The 23,996-nt window shown below is 36.8% G+C and overlaps 1 protein-coding gene, 1 non-coding gene and 1 pseudogene across 12 annotated transcripts in view; all 3 read left to right on the top strand.

Moving 5' to 3' along the window:
• Positions 1–23,996, top strand: part of CDKL5 (cyclin dependent kinase like 5) — a 198,244-nt gene that overhangs the window by 80,305 nt on the left and 93,943 nt on the right. The window contains exon 1 of one of the 11 annotated variants that reach the window (XM_072956088.1): positions 19,654–19,851. The exons of the other annotated variants lie outside the window; for them this stretch is intronic. Coding sequence (XP_072812189.1) covers positions 19,768–19,851 — 84 coding nt within the window. The 5' untranslated portion in view covers positions 19,654–19,767. Of the gene's footprint in view, positions 1–19,653; positions 19,852–23,996 lie in introns of those variants that run through there. 11 annotated transcript variants of the gene reach the window in all.
• On the top strand, positions 11,697–12,523 carry LOC116278253 (gap junction alpha-1 protein-like; annotated as a pseudogene).
• On the top strand, positions 22,859–22,965 carry LOC116278281 (U6 spliceosomal RNA). The gene has a single exon (XR_004187668.1). It is a non-coding gene; the product is annotated as a U6 spliceosomal RNA (small nuclear RNA).

Below are 23,996 nucleotides of genomic sequence, written 5' to 3' on the forward strand. Positions count from 1 at the left end.
ATTAAAGATGATCCCAAGGATTTGTGGTAAATTGAAAAAGCATTGGTAACATTTGTCTCACTGAAAAACTTACAAAGGGAGTGTAAGTTTAGGGGGAGAAATTTTAATGGGTTTGGCTTTCATAGTAAAGAATAAAATGTTAGCAGACTACCAAACCTGATATTAGTAAATACCACGTATGGAGCATCTACCATATGCTAGACACTACTAAGTGTTTTCTATTTTACATTTAAACCCCACAACAGCACTACTGTCTCCCCCATTTTACAGATGAGGAAACTAAGTCAGAGAGAGGCTATGTAACAGGGCCAAGATCATGTAGCTGATAAGTGGTGAAACCAGGCTTTGATCTGACTTCAGAAATAGCTGTCTTTAAAAAAAAAATTTTTAAGTGAAGTATAGTTGATTTACAATGTTGTGTTAGTTTCTGTTATACCAGAAATAGCTATCTTGAGCCTGAGCTGAAACTGTGAAATGATACGAACCTTCCAAGAGGAAGGTCAGAGCAGAGTGAAAGGCATGTTTAAAAATGCGTACTGAAAGGAGAGGGAGCAGACCTCTTGAAAGCAAGGAAGACAAACTTTTAAAAATAGCTTTCGGGGAGGGTAATAGGTCAGTGGTAGAGCACATGCTTAGCATGCACGAGGCCCCATTACCTCCATTAAAAAAAAAAAAGTTTAACCTGATATTCTCTTGGAAGACAAGGGGGATTTAAAAAACAACTTAGAAAAAATAACATATACCTGGGAGCTACTTCAATCACACTGAAGCTAAAAGATGGGGGGAGGGTATAACTCAGTCGTAGAGTATGTGCTTAGCATGCATGAGATCATGGATTCAATCCCCAGTACCTTTATAAAAATAAATGAATAAATAAACCTATTTACCTCCTCCCACATAAAAAAATAATTTTTACCAATAGTGTGAAAATCCGTAAAGAAGATCCATGATAATAAGGATTGAGAAGTGAGAAAATTCATTTCATTTAACAATGCCATTTCTTAATGACTGCTTTCAGTAACATGATATATTAATGCTAAGTTGCATAGAAAGGGTCTGGATTGTGTCATTTTTCTCTTTTGAGAGTTCAGAAATGGAGATTGAGAGTAGTAGGAAGGACAGATTTGATTAAATATTTTTTAGTCGGAAATACCCATCTTTTCCCCTACTAAAAGGCATTTTTTGGCTGTTTGTTATTACTTAATATTCACAAATTTGTATTTTGCTCTAAGGCTTCATTTTTAGTGAGCAATATACATTTTGAATTAGTGATTCCATTTTTCTTTTTCAGATTAATTTTGTTTTTCTACCAAAAAGCAAAATGATGACTTGGTTGCTTTTTTAAAACCAAATTATTTTAAGAAGATACTTGAGCAAAAGTCAGCAAACCATTATCAATTTAACAGATTATTTATAGTTGCCATCTAAAACCACACAATTATTTTCTAGTAGAACAAAATAAACTTATTTTTTCAGGCTTTTTCCTGCATTAAATAAAACAAATGTTTTTCTTTAGCTTTTAGTTTTATGTTTTACATGTGAATTGAAGTTTTAAAACTTTAAAGAAATGAGTCAGCAATGAGAAACTGAATATATGGGATTAATGATTTACTTTGTAGTTACATTCCTTCATATTTAAATAAAAAATAAGATACAGGTTCTTGCTTTTGTGTGCAAAATTTCTAGCATTTAAAGATTATAGAGAGGCTCAGGGTTTTTAATAAAGGTTTTAAGAAGCTGGAAATATTTCAGTATTGATTATTTTATCATAATCTTAATTTTAAGTAATTGCACTCTCTGAAATGACATGAATTTATGGCAGATTATGAAGATTAATGAGATGTAAGTGTTAAGCTGTACTTCAGGTCAGGAGCAAAGATAGTAGGAATCATTAATGGGGGAAAACATCTTCTGTCTCTTCTTACAGAGGCACTCATGTAGAACCATTACTTCTGTGTGGTTTTCTCTCTTGACCCGGTTTTTGTTGCTGATCTGATTGATTGTAGAACAGTCTCTGGAATACTACAAAAGTCCTACCAAAATCAGATTTCTTTGTATTATAAATATTCTGTATTTCCAATAATGCTAGTCTGTTGATATAGGAAAAACTATCCATGTTTCTATTGTCTTGTTATCAATAAAAGAAATAGTGGCTCATGTGTCATTTCCAGGTGAGTGTGACTTCTTTAGGGAACTGTAAGAATTTGGGGCTTTTGTAGGCTTCCTGGTTGACTTTATCCTCACCATCCTAATTTGGATTTGTTTTTTTGTTTTTTTTTGTAAATGAGATAAAGGAATGGTCATATTAAAACTAGCCACTGCTAGCTCTGCCTGCATTGTCTACACAGAAGATTTTACCTCATTCATCCTTCTTATAGTGACTCAGTCCTAAATGATTCATCCCTCCTCGATTCCTAAGCCCCTCAATCTGGAAGATGAATTGGCTGGAGCACTAGATGAACTTTAAAGTCCCCTTTTCTGCCTGTCATAAAAACATAATTATTTCCTTCTTTAAGAGAACATTCTTTCTACACCTTCTTAAGATGAGTAGTTTCATTAGTCTGGTAACCGTCTGTGCCTAAGGGATTTAAGTAGTTCTTTAATGTGACTTTAAAGCTTCGAGAGCAGAAATGAGTTTGAATCATTTTCTACACAGACCTGAAATATATAGTCACTGGTAATCAGTAAATACCCATATAGTATATAGTGGACACTTCTAAGTAGTTAAGCATAAATCTTTTTTTTTTTTAATTGAAGTTTAGTTGATTTACAATGTTGTGTTAGCTTCTGGTGTACAGTATAGTGATTCAGTTATACATATATGTATTCTTTTTCATTATAGGTTATTGCAGAATATTGAACATGGTTCCCTGTGTTATACAGTAGGACTTTGTTGTTTATCTACTTTATATACAATAGTTAGTATCTGCAAATCCCAATTTATCCCTTCCCCTCCTTGCCCTTTTGGTAACCGTAAGTTTGTTTTCTATGTCTATGAGTCTGTTTCTGTTTTGTAAATAAGTTCATTTGTGTCATTTTTTTTTTAGACTCCACTTATAAGTGGTATCGTATATTTGTCTTTGTCAGACTTCACTTAGTATGATAATCTCTAGGTCCATCTATGTTGCTGCAAATGGCATTATTTGATTCTCTTATGGCTGAGTAGTATTCCATTGTATACACATATACCACAACTTCTTTATCCAGTCATTTGTCAGTGGACATTCAGGTTGTTTCCATGTCTTGGTTATTGTAAATTGTGCCACTGTGAACATTGGGGTGCACGTATCTTTTTGAATTGGAGTTTTCTCTGGATATATGCCCAGGAGTGGAATTGCTAGATCATACGGTAACTCTATTTTTAATTTTTTACAGAATCTCTGTAGTGTTTTCCCTAGTAGCTGTACCAAATTATATTCCCAAGCATAACTCTTTATCAGTTGTTGAAATTAGTAACTGGAAAGTAGTGCATGGGGATCTATTTCTATATAAAAAGTAATCTACCCCTGAAATACTATTAAAAACTATAGTTCACATTCTGCAATGCTTTTCAGCATTATTATTTCTTAATTTAAAGGTTTGTTTCCTATGTTTAAAGCATTTTAATTAAAAATATTAAAGAACATTTTTTTCTATCTCCTGCTCTGTATTCTAGGCATAGTATTATAATGTAAAATTCAGCCAAACATCTGTTTAAGAAAAATCTCTGGAATGCCTACAAAATGTCAGGCACTCTGTTAAGACACTGGCTCAGCAAAAATCAGTAAGATGTAATTTCCATTTCTGAGAAATTCTGTCTAGCATGTATAAATTAACAAATATAAGATCATATTTTCTTTTGTCAGGAAGCTTAAAATACAGTTTGAGAGAGGTAAATTTGAGAGATAATTGTAGATGAAATGATAGTATAAAACTTTCTTTTTTTTTTTTCCAATGAATACTCCATTAAAGCCTGCTTAGGAAAAGACTCATGTTAGTAGTAAAAAAAGAAAGAAAGAAAGAAACAAGCATTTCCCAGAACCCCGTAAGAGAACCACCACAAAGATAGGAGTAGAATTAGGAATAACACTGTTGGTTGAAGACAGCTGAATGAGAATGGTATAGTGAGAGCCTTTGTTTACCTCTGAGTGTCATAAGGCCTAGAATCCTAGGTGCTGTATTGGTGGATTGTAGAACCTTCCCCAATGGCACAGCTGAAACTTGGTCCACGTGGACCAAGTCATTTCCTTTAAGGACACCATATTAGGATGGTGACAGTGTAGATCTGGAATTGGCAAACTACTGCCTGTGGGCCAAATCTGGCCCACCACCTATTTTATAAAGTTTAGTAGAACATAGCTACACTCATTTGCATATTTTCTATGGATGCTTTTGCACTAAAATGACAGAGTTGAGTAGTTCCAAAGGAGACCGTATGACATACAAAGCCTAAAATATTTATTTTGTGGCACTTAACAGAAAAAGTTTGCTGACTTCTGATGTTGAGCAAGCCCTAACTAGGAGAACATGGTGAAAACAGTATAGTGGCCTTAGTGGACCAACAATCTCAATTTCTATTTGTTTCTTTACCCATAGTGTTCTTGGAGCCTGAGGAATAGGGTTAATAAAATGTAGGACTTCCACTGAAAACTACTTTTCCTTTGAGCTGGACTTAAATAAATCCTTTGACTATCTGGGTAGGAAATTTTATATTGGTTACCTCTTTCACATATCAACTGTCAGAGAAGTGGACTTTGCTAGCAACTGGGTGTACAGAGACACATACAGTCTGTTCACACTATGTTCCATCAGTGGCCTGAATAGCTCTCTTTTCATCCAAAGATGAATACAAAGAAAAAAACAGATTTCATTAAGACTATGAAAGATTACTTGAGTTAAAGAAAAGGACATTCTCACAAACAGGAAGAATAAAATTCTTTGGAGACAAAAAACTTGACATATCTTCCTAATATAATTCAAGTGGCCATAAATGAGAAATTAAGTTAAGAAGCAATAGTAATAATCTCTGTTTCAAGTACCTCTTAAATTCTAGGCATTGTGCTAGGTGCTTTATTTTCATTACTCTTTAGATCCTCATGATAACCATAAAAGTTAGACTTACCTTCCTTTTACATGGGGGAAACTGATGCTCAAATAGGTTAGTTTCCTGAAGACCATACAAGTTAGTAGGTGGAAGAGCCAGGAATTTTTTTTTCTTTAATTGAGGTAAAATTCACATAATGTAAAATCGACCATTTTAAAGTGTACAGTCCAGTAGCATTTAGTACATTCACAGTGTTGTGCAACTACTACCTCTATCAAGTTTCTAAATGTTTTCATCCCCCCAAAAGAAAACGCCAGATCCATTAAGTGCTCACTCTCCGTGGCAACCACCAATCTGCTTTCTGTCTCTATAGATTTATCTATTCTGGATATTGCATATAAATGGAATCATGCAATGTGTGACCATTTGAGTTTGACTTCTCTCGCTTAGTGTATTTTTGATATCCATGTTGTAGCCTATATTGTTACTTCATTCCTTTTTTATGATTGAATAATATTCTATTTTATGGATACATCACATTTTGTTTATCCATTTATCTGTGGATGAACATTTGGGTTGTTTTCATGTTTTGACTATTGTGAATGATGTTGCTGCGAACTTTCATGGTCAAGTTTTGTTTGAGTTCCTATTTTCATTTCTTTTGGGTATATACCAAGGAGTGGAAATGCTAGGTAATATGGGAATTCTGTGTTTAACTTTTTCGAGGAACAGCAAAACCTTTTTCCACAGCAGCTGTACCACTTTACATTCCTGCCAGCAATGTACAAGGGTTCCAGTTTCTCCACATCCCTGCCAACACTTTTTTAAAAAAAATTATAGCCATCCTAGTGGACATAGTGGTATCATATTGTGGTTTTGATTTGCATGTCACTAATGATTAATGACATTGGAAATCTTTTCATGTGCTGTTGGCTGTTTGTATATCTTTAGAGAAATGTCAAGTCCTTTGCCCATTTTTAATTGGGTTATTTCAACCATTTGTTGAAAAGACTTCTTTTTCCATTGGATTGCCTCTGCTTCTTTGTCAGAAATCAGCTGTGTTTGTGTTGAGTCTTTTTTGGGGGTCTCTGTTCTGTTTCATGGATCTGAGTGTCTATTCTTCACCAATACCATACTGTCTTGATTACTGTAGCTTTATAGTAAGTCCTAAAGTCAGGTCCTCCAATTTTGTTGTTCTTTTTCAGGATTGTGTTGGCTATTCTGGATCCTTTGCCTTTTCATATTTTCTTTAAGAACAGTTTGTTGATTTCTACAAAATAGCTTGCTAGGATTGGGATTACATTGAATCTGTAGATCAAGTTGGGAACTAATATTTTAACAATATTGTGTCTTCTAGTCCATGCACAGAGTTCTCTCTCCCCTTGATTTCTCATATCTCTCTTTGATTTCTTTCAACAGAGTTACATAGTTTTTTCACATACAGATCTTACAAATGTTATGTTAGATTTATACCTAAGTACTTTTTTTTCTTTTGGTGATAGTGTAAATGGTATTGTTTTTAATTTTAAATCCTACTTGTTCATTGCTGGTATATAAGAAAGTGGTTTTGTATCTTTGAAGGATTTGGTCCATTTATCTAAGTTACCAAATTTGTAGACATAAATTTGTTCATAATATTCCTTTACTATCCTTTTAATGCCCATGTGATTGGTAGTGATGACTTTCTTTCATTTCTGATATTAATAATTTGTGTCTCCTCTCTTTTTTGTTGGTTATCTTGGCTAGAGGTTTATCAATTTTGTTGATCTTTTCAAGGAACCTGTTTATGACCTATATCATTTTCCTTCTCTGAAGAACTTTTTAAAACAGTTTTTTACTAGGCAGACCTACTGGTTACAGATTCCCTCAGTTTTTGTTTATCTGAGAAAGTCCTTGTTTCTCCTTCACTTTTTGAAGGATAATTTCACTGAATACCTTCTAGGTTGTTTTTTTTTTTCCCTCCAACACTAAATATTTTACTTCATGGCTTCTGACAAAAAGTCAAATGTACTTCTTATCCTTGTTATCTGTGAGTAAGGTGTTCTTCTCCTCTGGCTTCTTTCATGATTTTCTCTTTGTGTTTGGTTTTCTGTAGTTTGAATATGGTGTGTTGAGGTGTAGGTTTTTTGGTATTTGTATTGCTTGGTCTGCTCTGAGCTTCCTGGATGTGTGATTTGGTCTGTCATTAATTTTGGAAGATTCTCATCCAGTATTCCTTCAAATACTTTTTCTCCTTTGTCTCATTCTTCTCTTTCTGGTAGTCCAGTGAATACCTTTTATAATTGTCCCATAGTTCTTGGATATTCTATTTTGCTTTTTAAAATTCTTTTTTGTTTGTTTGTTTGTTTGCATTTTGGTTTGGGAAGTTTCTATTGACATCTCTTTAAATTCACAGATTCTTTCCTTAGCTGTGTCCAATCTACTGATGACTCTGTTAAAGATATTATTCATTTTTATAATAGTGTTTTTTATTTTTAGCATCCCCTTTCAATTCATCCTTAGGGTTGTATATGTTTACATTATTTATTTGTTCTTGCGTGTTGTCTACTTTTTCCATTAGAGCTCTTAACGTAGTAATCATAGCCGTTTTAAAATTCCCTATCTGAACTTATCCTGCGTAATCCCCAACCCTGTGTTTTGTTCTGATGCTTGCTTTACGTCCTCATACTCTGTTTTTCCTTGCCTCTTAGCATGCTTTTACTGTTTTGTTTTGTTTTGTTTTAAGCCAGGTAGGATATATTGGATAATAGGAACTGAGGTAAATGGGGCTTTAGTCTAAGGTTTTATGTTAATTTGGCTGGGAATTGGGCTGTGTTTAATGTTTGTTGTAGGTGTAGGTGCCAAAGGCTTCAGTTTCCTCTGGTATCTTAGTTTTTTGTTTATTTTTCTCCCTCACTGTCTTTGACTTTCCTTAAGCACTCCTTTTTAAATAAAAGCTGTTTCTTGCAACTCTTTTTGCTATAATCCACTGTTACTGTACTGGAACCTTGGTGACACAGTGGTAGAGTGTAGAGAAGGGAAGTGTTTTATAATGTTAGGACCAAATCTCAGTCTTTTGGAGGGTCTGAGCCCTGGACTGAAACCTTTAGAAATATTTCTTAGCCTTTTCCACACTTCCTTTTAGGTGAAATGAGAAGCTAGAGGGGGCTATATTTGGCTAATTTCCTCTCTCCCAGGACATTATATAAGGCTCTGGTAAAATTTCCCTTTGAGTATTGGCCTTTATTTTGGAGAACCTTCTGGACTTACTTCAAAAGCTGTTACTGCTCCCATGGGTGTATTTCAAAATGGTTACTCTTCTATTCCTCTTACCCAAAAGGGGAGGAGATAGTTCTTGGATCTTCATAGTCAGAACTTGGTGAGGTTCCTGGAGGTAAAGGCATGAGAGTGTAGAGGCCCTCCTAAGATTGGGCCCCCAGGAGTTCTCACTCACAAGCCTTTGTCAGAATTACCATTTAAGTTTTCTTACTAGTGTATTACTCTAGCATCTTCTGTTTTAGGTAAGGTAATCTTGGATATGATCCTCTGTATTTGCCTGTTTCTTCAGATTTTAGGAGTTCAGTTTGCCCTGTATCTCCAGTTCTATCATAAGCCTAATAAAAGTCATTGATAGGCAGTTTGTTCAGGTTTTTTCTTGTTGTAAGGACAGGAGTGACAATATCCAAGCACATTATGTGTTGGAGCTGAAACCTGAAGTCTTACATTTATATCTTCAAATTGGAAATACCTTGTCCAGTTTAAAAATAATGTTCAACAAGAGGCTTTTAACTTTCCTATTAGCTGTTTGCTTAGCTAGATGACTCATTCTCAGTTATTTTCATCCCTTTGAATCTCAGATCTGTATATTTTCAAAGTGCTTAGTAAGAACTTTCTCAGAATAAAATATTTGAAAAACTTAACTTCATATACTTCTAGAAAATTGCTAATAACTTTATCCTAAATTAACTAGAATTACTGATTTTCTTTTCCTGTCCACAGCACTGTTCTTTGTTTTATCAGATACAGTCTTAAGCCATGCTAAAGTAGTTTCAGGGATTATTTTTTTTAACCTTCATCTGTTGTTATTTTACCCCTCTTATTTTTGAAGAAGTAGCTCAATTTTCTAAGGCATTTTGAAATCTCTGGAGAGTAAGCATTGGTTAAGTTTGAAAAACTAATGAGAATAAATTCCCAACTTTTATGCTGCCAGTGGTCTATTTTCAGTTAACCTTGAAGGCTGCATTAATTATAAACTATACATCTTGGTGACTTTAGCTTAATAGAATTACTTTCAGAATCTGTGTGATAGAGGACAGTTTGGCTAAAATGTGTTATTTAAGCAACTGAGAAAGCACTGTGTGTACTTTTAAGCCTTATAATTTGATTACTTGTTAAAAATTGCATTTTGGGAGGCTTCATTTCTTATCCTTGGAGAACATTTGTAACCAACCTCTGACAATTGAGACATTGTAAATTATGTTAACCTTGCCCCCCCTTTATAGGTTTCACTTTAAGTTTTATTTTCCTCACTGAATCTACTGTGAGAAACAGCCATTAAGCCAAAAAACAAATAAGCTGCATGGTATTAAAGATTGCTTATTAATTGGCAAAATTTATATTACATTTATTTTAAGAAATATTTTTCTGTTTTAATTTTCCCAATTGTTTAAAATAAGTATCTGTCTTTGGGAATTAATTTTTTAAAGAGGATGAATTAAAATATTAAATATTTTGAATGTTATCTTAATATACTAAATAAAGTTTGTTTAAAAAAATGATGAGTCAGTACTCACTGAAATAATTTGATTGAAAATAATTATTTTTGCCATGTAATAATCAGTTAGCTGTGGTCCATTTTAAGGTAAGATCTATTTGTCTAGCTTGCTCTGAATTAGAGGCAGAAACTTTTCCCTAGGCTTTTTGCTCAGAGTCATACTTCTTACAAAGGAATAGGACCATCAGGATGAAATGGAGAAAGAATAGAAGGTCTTCAGTAGTGGCACAGGTATATGTTGTGCTCCTTGCTAGGTTCTACCCACTCTCAACAGATTGGTGGGTGGTGTCAGTGTTGTGCCTCCTGAAATGCTTTTTTTTAAAAAGCTCTTGATATATTATAACAATATCATTGAAGAAACCCACAAGAATAAACACAGTGTATCAGTATTTTAGTCTTAACATAAAAGCTTCCCTGTGCTAACAATTCAACTGAAGATAATGGCCCATGTTCAGTAAATAAATATTTAAATTGAGGCCCCTATTGGCAGAGACTTGACTTGAAATTCCAGATAAGGAGAGAACGAGCAGCAACTCCTCTTTTTTGGTCCTGATCTTGCTATTACCCCTGCTAACTGAAATGGCAGCTTCCCTTGCAAAAGGCCCCTTTGTTCACCACAGCATTCCGGACCACAGCACCGGTATAGATCGCCTGTTTCCCTCTCTAGAGACCCTCAGGACCAGGCCCACGATTCTTGACATTCTGTCACCACCACAACTCACTGGCTGTCCATTAGGACAGAACTCTTGTCTCTGTACTGCTCTGTACATCACTCAGTCTCATCCTGTCTCCTCTCCCAACTCTCCCACTGTCTGCTAGAGCTCTTAGGTGCCGTTAATCATTTCTCCCATGGCCTCAATCTTGCCCCAAACTCACAGTGTAATCTCACTTTCTGCCTTTGGGCTTCTCTGCTGCTGCCAAGCAGATGCGTGAGGTAGCCCCCTCTGGCTACCTCTGCCTACTACGTGGTAACCATGCCACGTGCCTTTGAGTTCCTTGGGTACAGTGAGTCCTTTCCCCTTCACATTTTTGCCCATGCTGCTACTGCACATGCAGCAGTTTTTCCATCCTTTGCCTCTATACATTGTGATCTGGGTTTCCTTACATTAATCTCTTGGTGCCTATTTGTTACCTTCTTGGCACTTACTTAAATTTGCAACTGTATATTCACTTATTCACTTAGCCTTTTTCATTGATTCTAAGATATACTTTTCCCCCCACGTTTCTGAAATTGGGGCACATCCTACACTGGATGCCTTGATTGCTTTCTTAATGGTAAATGAAACAGTGGTTTCTCTCACAATTAATTAATTATCATAAAAATAATCAGTAAAATACTGTACTTTAACTTACCTGTTCCCAACATTGATTGTGAGTTCCACAGGAATTCTGTCTCTTACCCATCAGTAAGAACCAGTGCCCAATGCAGTAGCTGGCACCTAATTGGCACTCAAAAATAATGCTTGGATGAATATCATTATCTATTTGGAGATGGTAGCCCTGATACACCTGAAGATGCATCAGTGAATATATGCATGTGAATTTTTCATTCAGTTTCTGTGTTTGAGTCTTTATCTTTGGAGATTGCTTTATTCGGTAATTGAAGGAGATCTTTAGATGTATCTATTTTGTTCCCCCATTTCTGTAACTTGTCCCAGTATTGATATATGCACATCCTTACTTAAGAGTATTTGCTCACCGTGTATGAAAAATAAATCCAAAGAAGCTTTTATCAGTTATCAGCAATTGTCTTTCATTAGGGGAAAGAATGAGGAAGGTACCAAAGAGTAGAAGACTTGTAAACTTTAGAGTTTTGAGTGCTTAAACTTACTTTTTCATTTTACTTCATCCTCTAAGGAGTGCGGTCACTTGGCATGACTACTTCCCTTCTTTTAAGTGAAAGAACAGTGAATAGGCAACATGAGTGACTGGAGTGCCTTAGGCCAACTCCTCAACAGGGTTCAAACTTACTCCACAGCTGGAGAGAAGGTGTGTCTCTCAGTCCTTTTTATTTTTCAAATCCTGCTACTGGGGGCAGCAGTTGGGTCAGCCTGGGATGATGAGCAGTTTGCCTTTCGTTGTAACACTTGGCAGCCTGGTTGTGAAAATGTCTGCTATGGTAAGTCCTTCCCAATCTCTCATGTGTGCTTCTGGGTCCTGCAGAATATTTTTGCATCTGTCCCCACACTCTTGTACCTAGCGCAAGTGTTCTTTGTGATGTGAAAGGAAGAGAAGTTGAGATGCACTTGGAGGAGATCAAAATCAAGAAGATCAAGTATGACATTGAAGAACATGGCACAGTGAAAATGAGAGGGGGCTTGTTGCGAACCTATACCATCAGTATCTTCTTCAAGTCTGTCTTTGAGGTAACCTTCCTCCTGATCCAATGGTACATCTATGGATATAGCCTAAATGCTGTTTACACTTGCAGATGAGACTCCTGCCTGCATCAGGTAGTCTGCTTCCTCTCTCGTCCCACAGAGAAAAGCATCTTCATCCTCTTCTTGCTACTGATGTTCTTGGTGTCCCCTGCCTTGAACATCATCGAACTATTCTATGTCTTATTCAAGAGCACTGTGGACCACGTGAAGGATCCGGAGAGTGAGCTACAATACTTCTGGTCTGTCAAGCCCCTCCAGTTGCTCGTGATCAACTGTTCCTGTCTCCCCCACGACCTCTCCCAGGGACAAGCTGGTTCCTGGAGACAGCTGCAGAGCCGGCAGTCATGCCAGCAGCAGTGTAAATGACCTAGAGATCTAGATACATGATTGAAAGTGTTACAGTTCTGTTCAGTTGTTAAAGGAAGGTGCAGTAGACAGTGTACTTTTGGTGGAGGTGGTACTCGACAGTCAGTTGCAAGGCTTAGCAGATACCAAAACATTAGACTACCAGGGTGTCGGAGATTGGAGGGTGGAGAGAGAGGGATTAACAGAGGTACATGCTGATATTTAAAATAGTCGACTCAAAGAACTTGTGTTCTAAATAAAAGTTGTGTGATGTGATGCTTAATTAAGGCCTTTTCCTCTCCTATATTCCCCTAAAATTACTCAGTGTATGTGAAAGTGGTAGATATTTGCCACATATTGTTATAAACAGATTCAGTATAATTTCACGAACATAGATTTTAAAATAATGCACACAGTGTTCACATTTGAGCCTTTCTCGTGGATTTTTTTTTTTTGGTATGGCTCAAAATGATGTTTACATTACATAATTTCTGCTGTGAAAATGAAGTACTCTTTTTTCAATCCCCCCCCCAGAGTATCCTATTGTGGATACTGGTTCTATTTATTATTTTTTTCTCTTTTGTAGAAATATGTCACAAATGATTTCCTTTTTCTGCTTGAACGACAGTTTTAGTACTGTAAGCAGCAGTCATTAATGTGAGAAACTTGAAAGAAATGCTTAGAACTGGACTATTAAGTGTTCTTACATGAATTTTGCAGTAATGGTCTTCTTGGCTTTATCTAACTTAATAAACCCTACTTAATAAACATTATTTTGGAACTTGTATTGTGTAAACAGTTTGGCAGTCTGTCTCAGGATGGCCAGCATTTTTGATATTTATACTAAAATTTTATTTGAAATGCAAGAGAGGTTGAAAGAGGTTTGAGTATTATCCATGTAACTAATTTGTTTAAAATATATGCTAAATAAATTTCTTACATTACCTTTTTTAAAGCTCATCAGAGATGATTGGTGAAAATGCTGGGCTTGATACTTTTTTCTTGCACGACAGCAACATAAGCAGTTTTGTACAGTGAGAAATACTAATTTGTTTAACATTTCATGTTAAACTACTGTCATGTTCAGCTTTATTGCGTGCAGTGTAGACCTAGTCCATCATGTATTCTAGAAGGTGTTCTTTGTTCTGTAAAGTTTTAAGAGAGCAGTCCGCATGACTACCTTCTCTGAGAGTTCCTGGCTGCACTGACTTTCTTCCCTAGTCTTCGTTGGTACATCTTCATCTAAGCAAAATACACTAGAACAGATTTTTGGAAATGGAATTGTCGTGACTATGTTAGAGAAGGTTTTAGTATCGGCACTTTTAATTATATGTAGCAGGGTAACAGATATACCTTCTACTTTCAGATGTGCAAAAAAAGTGTCTTTGTTTTTCTTTTAACCTGTCTATTCTTTATCAGAAGCTTCCTCCCACCCCACAGGGCACCGAGGGAAGAAGATGGGGACAACTTAAACATTAGACCTGCCATTCCACAACATCTTGCTCTGACAGTTTCATTCAGAAAACTCATTCTCTTGGCTCAGTTGAAGAGTCTTTCAGATTTCCTTCTCGCAAACCCTGTCTTGAGGGATAATCACAATCATTTTCTAATGGGATGTGTGTTTCTGTGGGCACTGCAAAACCTCTGAAACCTTGCAGTCAAATTGGACACTGCCACCCTCACTTGCTATTTCACATTTTCACATATTGCTTGCTTGATGCTCTTTAAATTTTTATCTTAATTATAGATTCACGTGAAATTGTAAGAAGTAACAGATTGATTCCATATATCCTTCAACTAATTTCTCCCAATAGTAGCATCTCGCTTAATTACAGCAGAATATCATAACCAGAAAACTGACATTGATATAATCCATGAACTTTATTCAGATTTCATGAATTTTGTGTGCACTTGTGTGTGTGTGTGTGCACATGTGTGTGTGTTGTTTTATCACTTGTGTAGATTTGTATGACCACCAGTCAAGATACAGAACAGTTTTTTCACCAGGATCCCTTACGTTTATGGCCAAAGCCACATCCCCCCCACCTCCTATTTCCCTATCCCCTGGCAACTGCTAACATGTTCATCTCTATAATTTTGTCATTTCAAGAGTGCTATTTAAGTGGAATGATATAGTATATGACCTTTTGAGATTGGCTTTTTTAACCCAGCATAACTCCCTTGAGACCCCAATAGTTTTTTGTTTTTGTTTTTCTTTTGTCCATAGAGTGGAGGTACCACGATTTATTCACCTGTTGAGAGGCCCTCAGGTTTGCAGTTTGGGGCTGTTACAAATAAAACAGCTATGAACATTCATGTACAGGTTTTTTTTTGTGATTATCAGTTTCCATTTTCCTGGGATAAATGCCCAAGGGTGTAATTGCTGAATTGTATGGTAAACGAGTGTATAGTTTTGTAAGAAACTGGCGTACTCTTTTTTCCAGTGTTTTCTATTCCGTCAGCAAAATATATGTGATCTTGTTTCTCCACGTGCTCACCAGCATTTGATATCACTTTTTTATTTTAGCCATTTGAATAGGTATGTAGATGATCTTATTTTAGCTTAAATTTGCATTTCTCCAGTGGCTAATAATGTTGAACATCTTTTCATATGCTTATTTGGCATCTCTGTATACTCTGCAGCAAAATATCTGTTCATGTCTTTAGTTCATTTTCTAGTTGGATATTTGTTTTATTACTGCTGAGCTTAAGGAGTTTTTATTTATATGTATATTGCAGGATCACAGATATACATATACACACATACACATATACATATACATACAAATACATATATATATACATACACACACACACACATATATGTTCTGGATTAAAATCCTTTGTTAGATATGTTTGAAAATATTTTCTCCTAGCCTGTAGCTTGTCTTTTCGTTGCTTAATAGGGTCTTTCACAGAGCAGAATATCGTACTTTTGATAAGGTCATTTAATGATTTTTCCTTGTTTGGATTAGGTGGTAAGTCTGAGAACTCTTTGTCCAGTCCTTTTTCCTAAAGATTTTCTCCTTTGTTTGCTTTTAAAAGTTTTATAGATTTACAATTTGCTTTTAAGTCCATGATCCATTTTGAGTTAATTTTTGTATAAGTTGTGTGAAATTTAGGTTCAGGTTCTTTGTTTTTTTGGCCTGTGATGACCAGTTGCTATAGCACCATTTGTTGAAAAGTCTCTTCTTCCTCCATTGAGTTCCTTTTGCAGGCAAAAATCAGTTAGGCGTATTTATGTGGCTCTGTTTCTGGGTTCTCTGATCTGTCCCATTGATCGATGTGTTTATCTTTCTGCTAGTATCACACTGTCTTGATTACTGATATGTAGCTCTGTAGCAAGCCTCAACATCAGCTATAGTGAGTCCTCCCACCTTATTCTGCTTTTTCAGAATTTCTTTAGCTATGGCAGGTCATGTGCCTTTCCATTTCAATTGTAGAATAAGCTTGTCTATATCTATGTAACACTTGCTGGGATTTTGATAGGAGTTACTTTAAACTTATGTATCAATTTGGGGAGAATCAGCATCTTGTTGAGACTTCTAACACATGAGTACAATATCTTCCTCAATTTATTTACGTTCTCTTCAATTTTTTTCATTAACATTTTATAATTTTCAGGATACAGATCCTATAGATATTTTGTTAGGTTTATATCTCATTTCCTTGCAGCAGTTGTACATGGTATTTCGCTTCTGATTTCTGTCTCCACATTTTTGTGGTTTATATATAGAAATGTGATTGATTTGTGTGTATGTGTGTTAATCTGGTATCATTACAATTTTGCTAAACTCACTAGTTCTCAGGGTTTTTTGGCAGATTCCTTGGGATTTTCTATGTAGACAATCATGTCATCTGTGTCTATTTTATCCCTTTGTTTACAATCTGTATGTTTCTTATTTCTTTTTCTTGGCTTGTTACTCTGGTTAGTACTTCCTATACTGTGTTAGGTAACAGTGATTAGAGCAGACGTTCTTGTCTTGTTCACGATCTTTGGGGAAAAGCATTCAGTCTTTCACCGTTAAATATGATGTTAGCTGTAGGGTGGATCATACTTAATCAGGTTGAGGAAATTACCTTCTATTCTAAGTTTGCTAGGGAGTTTTTTAAAAATTATTATATATATCATGAATGCGTGTTGGATTTTGTCACATTCTTCTGTTGCATGATTTTCTTTATCCTGTTGATATGGTTTTCCAATGTTGAATCAGCCTTGCATATCTGGAATAAATCCAACTTGGTCATGGTGTATAGTTCTATTTATACATCGTTGAATTTGATTTGCTAATATTTAGAGGAATATTTAGAGGATTTTTGTGTTTGAGTTCTTGAGCAATATCAGTCTACGGTTTAACTTTTTGGACTTTGTCAGGTTTTAATATCAACATATTAGTAGCTTCATAAAATGAGTGGGCATGTGTTTCCTTCTCTTCTAATTTCTGGAAGAGATTGTGTAAAACTGATGCTAATTCATCTTTAAGTGTTCAGTAGAATTCTCCAGTGAACCCATCAGAGCTTGAAGATTTCTTTTATTGGAAACTTTAAAATTACAAATTCAGTGTACTTAACAATTATCTGACTTTTGTTTACTTCATATTGGTTAAGTTTTGGTAGCTTGTGGTTTTCAAGGAATTGACCCATTTCTTCTGAGTTGTCAAATTTATGAGTGTGAAGTTTGTGGTGTTTTCTTACTGTCCTTTTAATGGTTATAGGATTGTAGGTATGTCCCATGTTTTGTTCCTGATATTGATGATTTTTGTCTTCTCTCTTTTAAAAAATCTTTATCAGTCTTGCTAGAGATTTATCAAACTTATCAATCTTTTTATAGAAATAGCTTTTGCTTCATTGATTTTTCTCAGTTGTTTTTCTGTTTGAAATTTCATTGATTTCTCCTTTCATATTTATTATTTCCTTCTTTCTTGCTTTGGGTTTATATTCTTTTTATAGTGTTGAGTTAAATTGTTGATTTGAGACTTCTTTTCTAATATATGCATTTATTGCTATAAATTTCTCTCTTACTATTGCCTTAGCTGCATACCACACATTTGGTATAATATATTTTCATTAAGTGATATGAAATTAAAATTTCCTTTGAGACTTCCTCTTTTGTATGATGGCTGCTTTGAAATCTTTATCAGATAATTCTGACATCTCTGTGCTAGCATCTCTGGATAGTCTTTTCTCATTCATTTTGAGGTTTTCCAGGTTCTTAGCATGACAAGTAATTTTCTATTGAAACCTGGACATTTTGGATATTATGTCATTAGACTCTGGATCTTATTTAATTTTCTGTCTTATCTGGCCTCCTTTGACACTCCTGGCAAGGGAAGTGGGCTCCAGATAGGGATGGTAGTTCAGTTTTCTCTGTCCACCTCCATTGACACCTACTGGAGAGGGGCACCTTGTTACTGGTGTGAGTGAGAGTTCAGCTTCCCACTGGGCCTCTGTTGACCACCCTGGCTGGGAGGGGCAGGAGTGCCTTGTTACTGCTTCCCACGTGGCCTCCACTGACACTACCCTGAAAGGGGCTTGGGCCTGCCTACTTCGCATTCTGCCTCTGCTGGTGTGAATGGAGCCATAATTTTCACTGTTCCATTTGACTGGAGTAGAGTGGTTATTGTCTAAAACTTTTCCATTTTGCTAGGCTGCTCCTTTTCTGGTCCTTTAGTTCGAGAGAGAGCAGGTTTTGATTTGTGCCATGGGCATTTTGGGGTTACTTTAAAATCCTTGTCCAGTAAGTCCAATATCTATTTCATCTCAGTGTTGATGTCTCGTCTTCTCGTTCAGATTGTGACTTTCAAGGTCCTTGGTATGAGGAGTGATTTTTTATTCTATCCTGGTCATTTTGGTTGTTACGAGACTTTGGATCTTTTTGATCTTTTTTGTTGAGCAGGCAGCCTCCCTGTTGTGGAATAGTGGAAGGTTGGATGGGGGTGTATGTTCAGTTTCCTGCTGGCCTCTCCTGATACCACCTTTGCAGAAGTGTTGCTCTTACTCCCACTGCCTTCTTACAGATGGGCTGGGTGGATATTCAGCTCCTCACTTGGCCCTGCTAATACCTTCCCAGCAAGAGTGGACCACTGATTCACACGGCCTTGTTGTGTCTGCTCCATCCTGCAGACACTACCCTGGCAGGGGCGCTAGAGTACTGTTACCCGCTTCTGCCTGGGGGAAGACAGAAGATCAGCTCAGGACTGGACCTGCCAATACCACGAGAGGGTACTGGAGCGCTGCCTGCTTCTGCCAGGCAGGGATGGAAGATAAGATCCCTGCTTCCTAGGGGGGCGGTGTGTGTATGTGTGCGTGTGTGTGTAAGAGTGTCTACTTGCTTAGCCTCACTGAAACCTCAGTTGGGGTGATGGTGCAGTTTTTCCATTTCAGTTTGCCTGAGTAGGGTGAGTTACCCATAATATTTTCTGCTGTTAGCCCATCCTTTTCCTGGTCTTTTGGTGGTGGGGTACAGGCTTTTCTTGGCACTTTTTATATTTGCCTCTTGTCGGTTCCAGGTCAGTGTCTTCTGTGACACCCTATCAGGGATACGTGGGAGATGATGAGGAAACCCGGGGAACTCACTGCCATGGTATGCCTCAGGTCCTGAAGTCTCTGGGCACTCATCCTCCTTTCCACCCTCTCTTCCCATCTTTGTTTGTGCATTAGGTACAAGGGTTTTTAGTTTTAAGAGGAAGCACTTGGGCGAAATGGGGCTACTCCATCTTTACCCAAACTAGAGGTTTCCATGTGTGTGTGAAAATTCTCTAAACACCTATTTATATGATAATAACATCGGTTCATTCTTCAAATATACCATGTGTCGAGCACTGTGATTGAGACTTGGTCCTTACATTCAGAGACCTCACAGTTTTATAGAGTTCAAAGATTTGTGAAATAGATTTTAATTTGCCCCATGGCACTCAGGTAGAAAACACAATTCTTTATTTTAGAAAAAAACTAAATCTAGCTCCATACCACCTGGCTTGTTGATATTACTGACACACCTTTGCCCCCCATGGTCTGATACAAGCCTCCTTTGGTCTATGACATATCAGGCAGAGGTGTATCCTTAGTGCCTTGTGGTTGCCGTGGTTACCATTGCTTGTTACTTGGGTTACCATTAAACTTTTTGCCAGGAGCTGCCCTCCAGTGGGCATTGCTTCCCTGGACCTAGGTTTCCAGGCTGTGGTGCTTAGTGATCAGACTGGAGGGATCTCTCCAAGCACCACCACTGTCCAAAGTCCTGGACACCCCTCTGCCTCATACAGAAGATGCAGCCCTGTAATCCTCCCAGTCCTAGAGGAACGTCATCTCTCTTTGACATTAGTCCATTGGATGGGAAGTTCGGCTCTACTGTAAGTCTGGGCTTTATATAGTAAGACCTGTTAGTTTTCCCTAGGGGCAGGAGAAGCCCTTCAGGGACAAACCCCATGTTCTCTGCTTTCCCCTGGAAACTTACTTTAGTGATGTGGGAATGCCCAGAAGTAGAGCATTTGGAACTTGATGGTGGTAATAATGATAATAACATTTAGCTCATGTGCTGTTCTGAGCATTTTCCTTGTATCTTCTCATTTAATCCTAATAGCAACCTTAGGAATAAATGATATTATTAGACCTAATTTTCAAAAAAGGAAATTGAGGCACCAAGATGTTAGGTAACTTGCTCAAGGTCACTTAGCTAGTAGGTGGTAGAGCCAGAATTAAAAAATCTAGGCGGCGTGGCTCTGGATCTGATGTTCTTACCTTCTGGATGTGCAACAGCCTTTGACTTTCACTTTGCTTTTTATTATTTGTTTGAAATCAAGATTGTGTCTGAAAGGAGTGCTTCCCGGCTTCTGGAAGGTATCACATAATTAAATGCAATTAAAGAATTTTTCTAATTAGAAACACTTACTGTTTTCTTTCTTATGAAACCATATAGGTAGATCTGGCAGCAGAAGTATGAAAAACAACTTAACCAGTACATATCTTGTATTTTAAACTGTTCGTAGTATAGTCCTCTTAGAATCAGATTTTTTTATTTGTTTCTGAAAGTAGGCAATAATGATTTTGTTAGAAATTTCTGCCTTTTTGTTTGGTTGTTTAGGACTCATGAGAAAATTTAACCAGTTTTTTTTTATACAATTGTGATATTTCCTATTGCTTTGGGTTCCTTTTTGTTCAAATACAAGTAGTAGAATAATTAGAAGGATGTGATTCAAAAGTCATTGTATAGGTATTATCCATGCCATTAGATTTCAATTTTGCTTTAGGGGCTTATTGTAAAGCAGTTCTAATGTAGTCAAGTTCCTTTGTTCAGAAAAGATTCGTGCTGCCCTTTCACTTGATTTTTCAGTGAAAGTGTGTAAATGTTTCCATTTATTTGAAGTGTGGAATCAAGTTCATTTACAGACATATTCTGTGTACTTGATAATATAATCTAACAGTTTATTCTATTCCTTACAAACACAGAGTGCTGAATATAAAATTTCTGCCATGTTTTGTTAGAAAATAATATATAATTTCTCTTAAAGTCATCCATTAATTTGCATTTTTCCATACCATTGGTTCCTAAACTTTTACAGGCACTTTCCCCACTATGTGATTTATCTGAAGCAGGTATCTTTTTCAAATTCATTTTGATTTATCATCTCTGCCATTTAAATACATTCTTTATTGATACAGAAAGATTCTTTGTTAGTTCTGGCTCAAGAGAAACCACTGGAGTGAGCTTTGAAACTTCAGATTAATTCATTAAGCAGACATTTGTTAAAACACCTGCTGTAGGGGGTCCTGCTAGATGTCTGGAATAAAGAACAAGAAGGATGTGATTAGTGATTGCAGAGAGCTGGCGTTCTGGGAGGAAAGGCTCATGATGGCATAGTCATTAGGATGTGGTCTCTGCCCTTGAGGAGTTCAGGGACCATCAAAGAAGGAAGATGTCAAAAAACAAGTCATTCATTTTAAAACTCGGATGATTGGTCCTTTTAACAAAGATAATATTTCAGTCTTTATTTGGGTGTTTTTAGTTAACATTTACGTGTCTCATTTCTATGTCCTCTGTATCCATTGCCTCATTTCCTCTTGATCTCTGTAAGATCCTTAAGAGGTATTTAGAGCTACCAAACTGCTCATCCAGCCCACCCTTTTGGAGAACCTTTCCCTGCTCATAGGGGCAGGAGTTATGTGATGTGCCTACGCTCACAGGTCAGGTATCGGTCCCAGGTAGGCAGTGAGGCCTAATTGCAAACCACAGATTCCAGTGCACTTGTGGTAAGAGTTTGGTTGGAGGTGTGGATAGGGTCCTAAGGACCACAAAAGAGGAGAACATAAAACAAACTGAGGGATCCTGCAGTGCCTCAAAACCTGAAGGAGGATTTTGAAGGAGGGAAAAAAGAATTAACTAGAAGTGGCAGAGTTGGCTTCTTGTCATTTAAGTAACAGCAAAGCAATGCTCTGTTGAACTGACCTGTTTTGCTTTCTTTATAACAGTTACTATCATCTTCTTGTCTGTTTTTTGTTTTCTTATTGTATATCTCTTCCCTCCAGAATGTAACTGCCATAAGAACAGGGGCCCATTTATCTTGTTTCCTTGTATCCCCACTGCTTAGCACAGTGCCTGTCACCTAGTAGGAGCTTCAGAAATGTTTGTTGATTGAACAAATGAATGAATGGAGAAAGGATGAATGCTGGAGGCAGAGTGTGAACAGATAAAAGCCAATATGTGTGAAGGCTCAGTTGAGAAACTGCAAATAATTAGATGTGACAGGAGGAAGAGTGCTTTTTCTTAAAAGTTAGGAGATGAAGCATGGAATTAAAACTTTATCCCGGAAGCCTTGGAAAGCTTCCAGGCTGCATGATATGTGATACGTGTTTCTTTTCCTGAATTCAGTGATTGACAAGCAGAGTACGTTTGAAATATCTATTAGGTGCAAAACTGATGACCTCACTTGGGAGACTATTACTAGAAGAAGATTTCAACTAGAAAGCTTTGGTGATATTCTTCACGTCAAGCAGCCAGACGACAGATGATGGAATTTTGTCAGGTTTATAGTGTTCCTTGGCTAATTCTCTTGAAATATTGAACCACTTGGAATTTACATTCTATGGTTGTTTCAAAGGCATGGCCACTTTGGGGATTTTCTTCTTCCTCCTCCTCTTCCTTTTCTTTTTTGCTTTAGTGCTCAAGTAGCATAGCAGAGGTCGGTTGTCTAGCTTCTTTATGTGATGGCGGTAAACAGTTCCTCTTCCATGACTGTGTAACAATATGGTACAGTTCACTTCAGTGGGCATTTTATTATGTGCCTACCACATGCAAGACAAAGTGCTGGGTACGTGGATATAAAAATAAGCCTGACTTTCAGCTCTTTCAAAAATATTACAGTGCTTGCTTCGGCAGCACATATACTAAAATTGGAATGACACAGAGAAGATTAGCATGGCCCCTGCACAAGGATGACATACAAATTCGTGAAGCGTTCTATATTTAAAAAAAAAATATATATATAGCAGGTTGCTGATTTATGCTTGATGCTCATCTCTTTCCATGGTAAGAGAAGGTGAATCTGGCGTTTCATAGTTTTTCCCACAATGCATACATAAGATAGAACAAGTTTTCACTAAATTAACTGACACTTTGAAAATAAGTTTTTAAGAAAAGAAAGATTGTTACTACCTATATTGAAGGTACTTTTCAATTTTATTCATGGGTATGGTATGGCAAAAAGCTATGACTTAGAACTTTTCCCACATTTTGGTTGTACCATTTTGTTTCCTTATCTGCCTTTGTGTGAACAGATCTGTCAGAAATCATATCACGGGGTCCCTAAAGGTAATCCAGTTCAGTTGTTCGAATAGAGAGCTAAGTTTCTCTTGCTGTACCTATCCATCTTCCACATCTTGGCTGTGCTGTAGTGACCCTGCACCTGAGCACCTTATGTCTTAGTAGCCTATAGATTTTATACAGAACATAATTTCTGCTGCTTTTGAACTTTGGTGTTTCCTCAAGTGTGTTTCTGTCCTAAAACCCTAGCTTATTTTTCATGAATTGGAAAAAACAACCTTGGTGATATTAGGGCTCAAGGTAGGCCACCCCAAAATATGTCACAAAGGCGTATTGATTATTTTGAATTGAAATTGCTTGAGAAACAGCTGATGTAAGAAGGAAAATCTGACCCATCTCTGTCCGCCTAAAAACAGGAAATAAATCTCCCACGTGAAAGGTGCACCTTGGACATCTAGAGGTAGAGGGACACCCTTATCATCAGAGACAGGGAATTCAAATCTGAGGAGCCTCTATACACAAACCTGGTTACTGCTTTAATTTACTGTCCCAAGCCCAAACTGTGTTTAAATTCTTCACTAATTGAGCACCCAGAACCTAAGTTTCTTTGTCCTGTCACTTCCTCGCAAATTTATTCTTTCTTTGTCTAAAAAGTATAAAAGCTGCTTACTTTGGCCACTTGTTAGGTCTCATTTCTAGGAGACCTCCATGCACATGAATTTCCCCCTCCCAGTGTGT

This window comes from Vicugna pacos, chromosome X, assembly GCF_048564905.1.
Source record: "Vicugna pacos chromosome X, VicPac4, whole genome shotgun sequence".
Lineage (NCBI taxonomy): Eukaryota > Metazoa > Chordata > Mammalia > Artiodactyla > Camelidae > Vicugna > Vicugna pacos.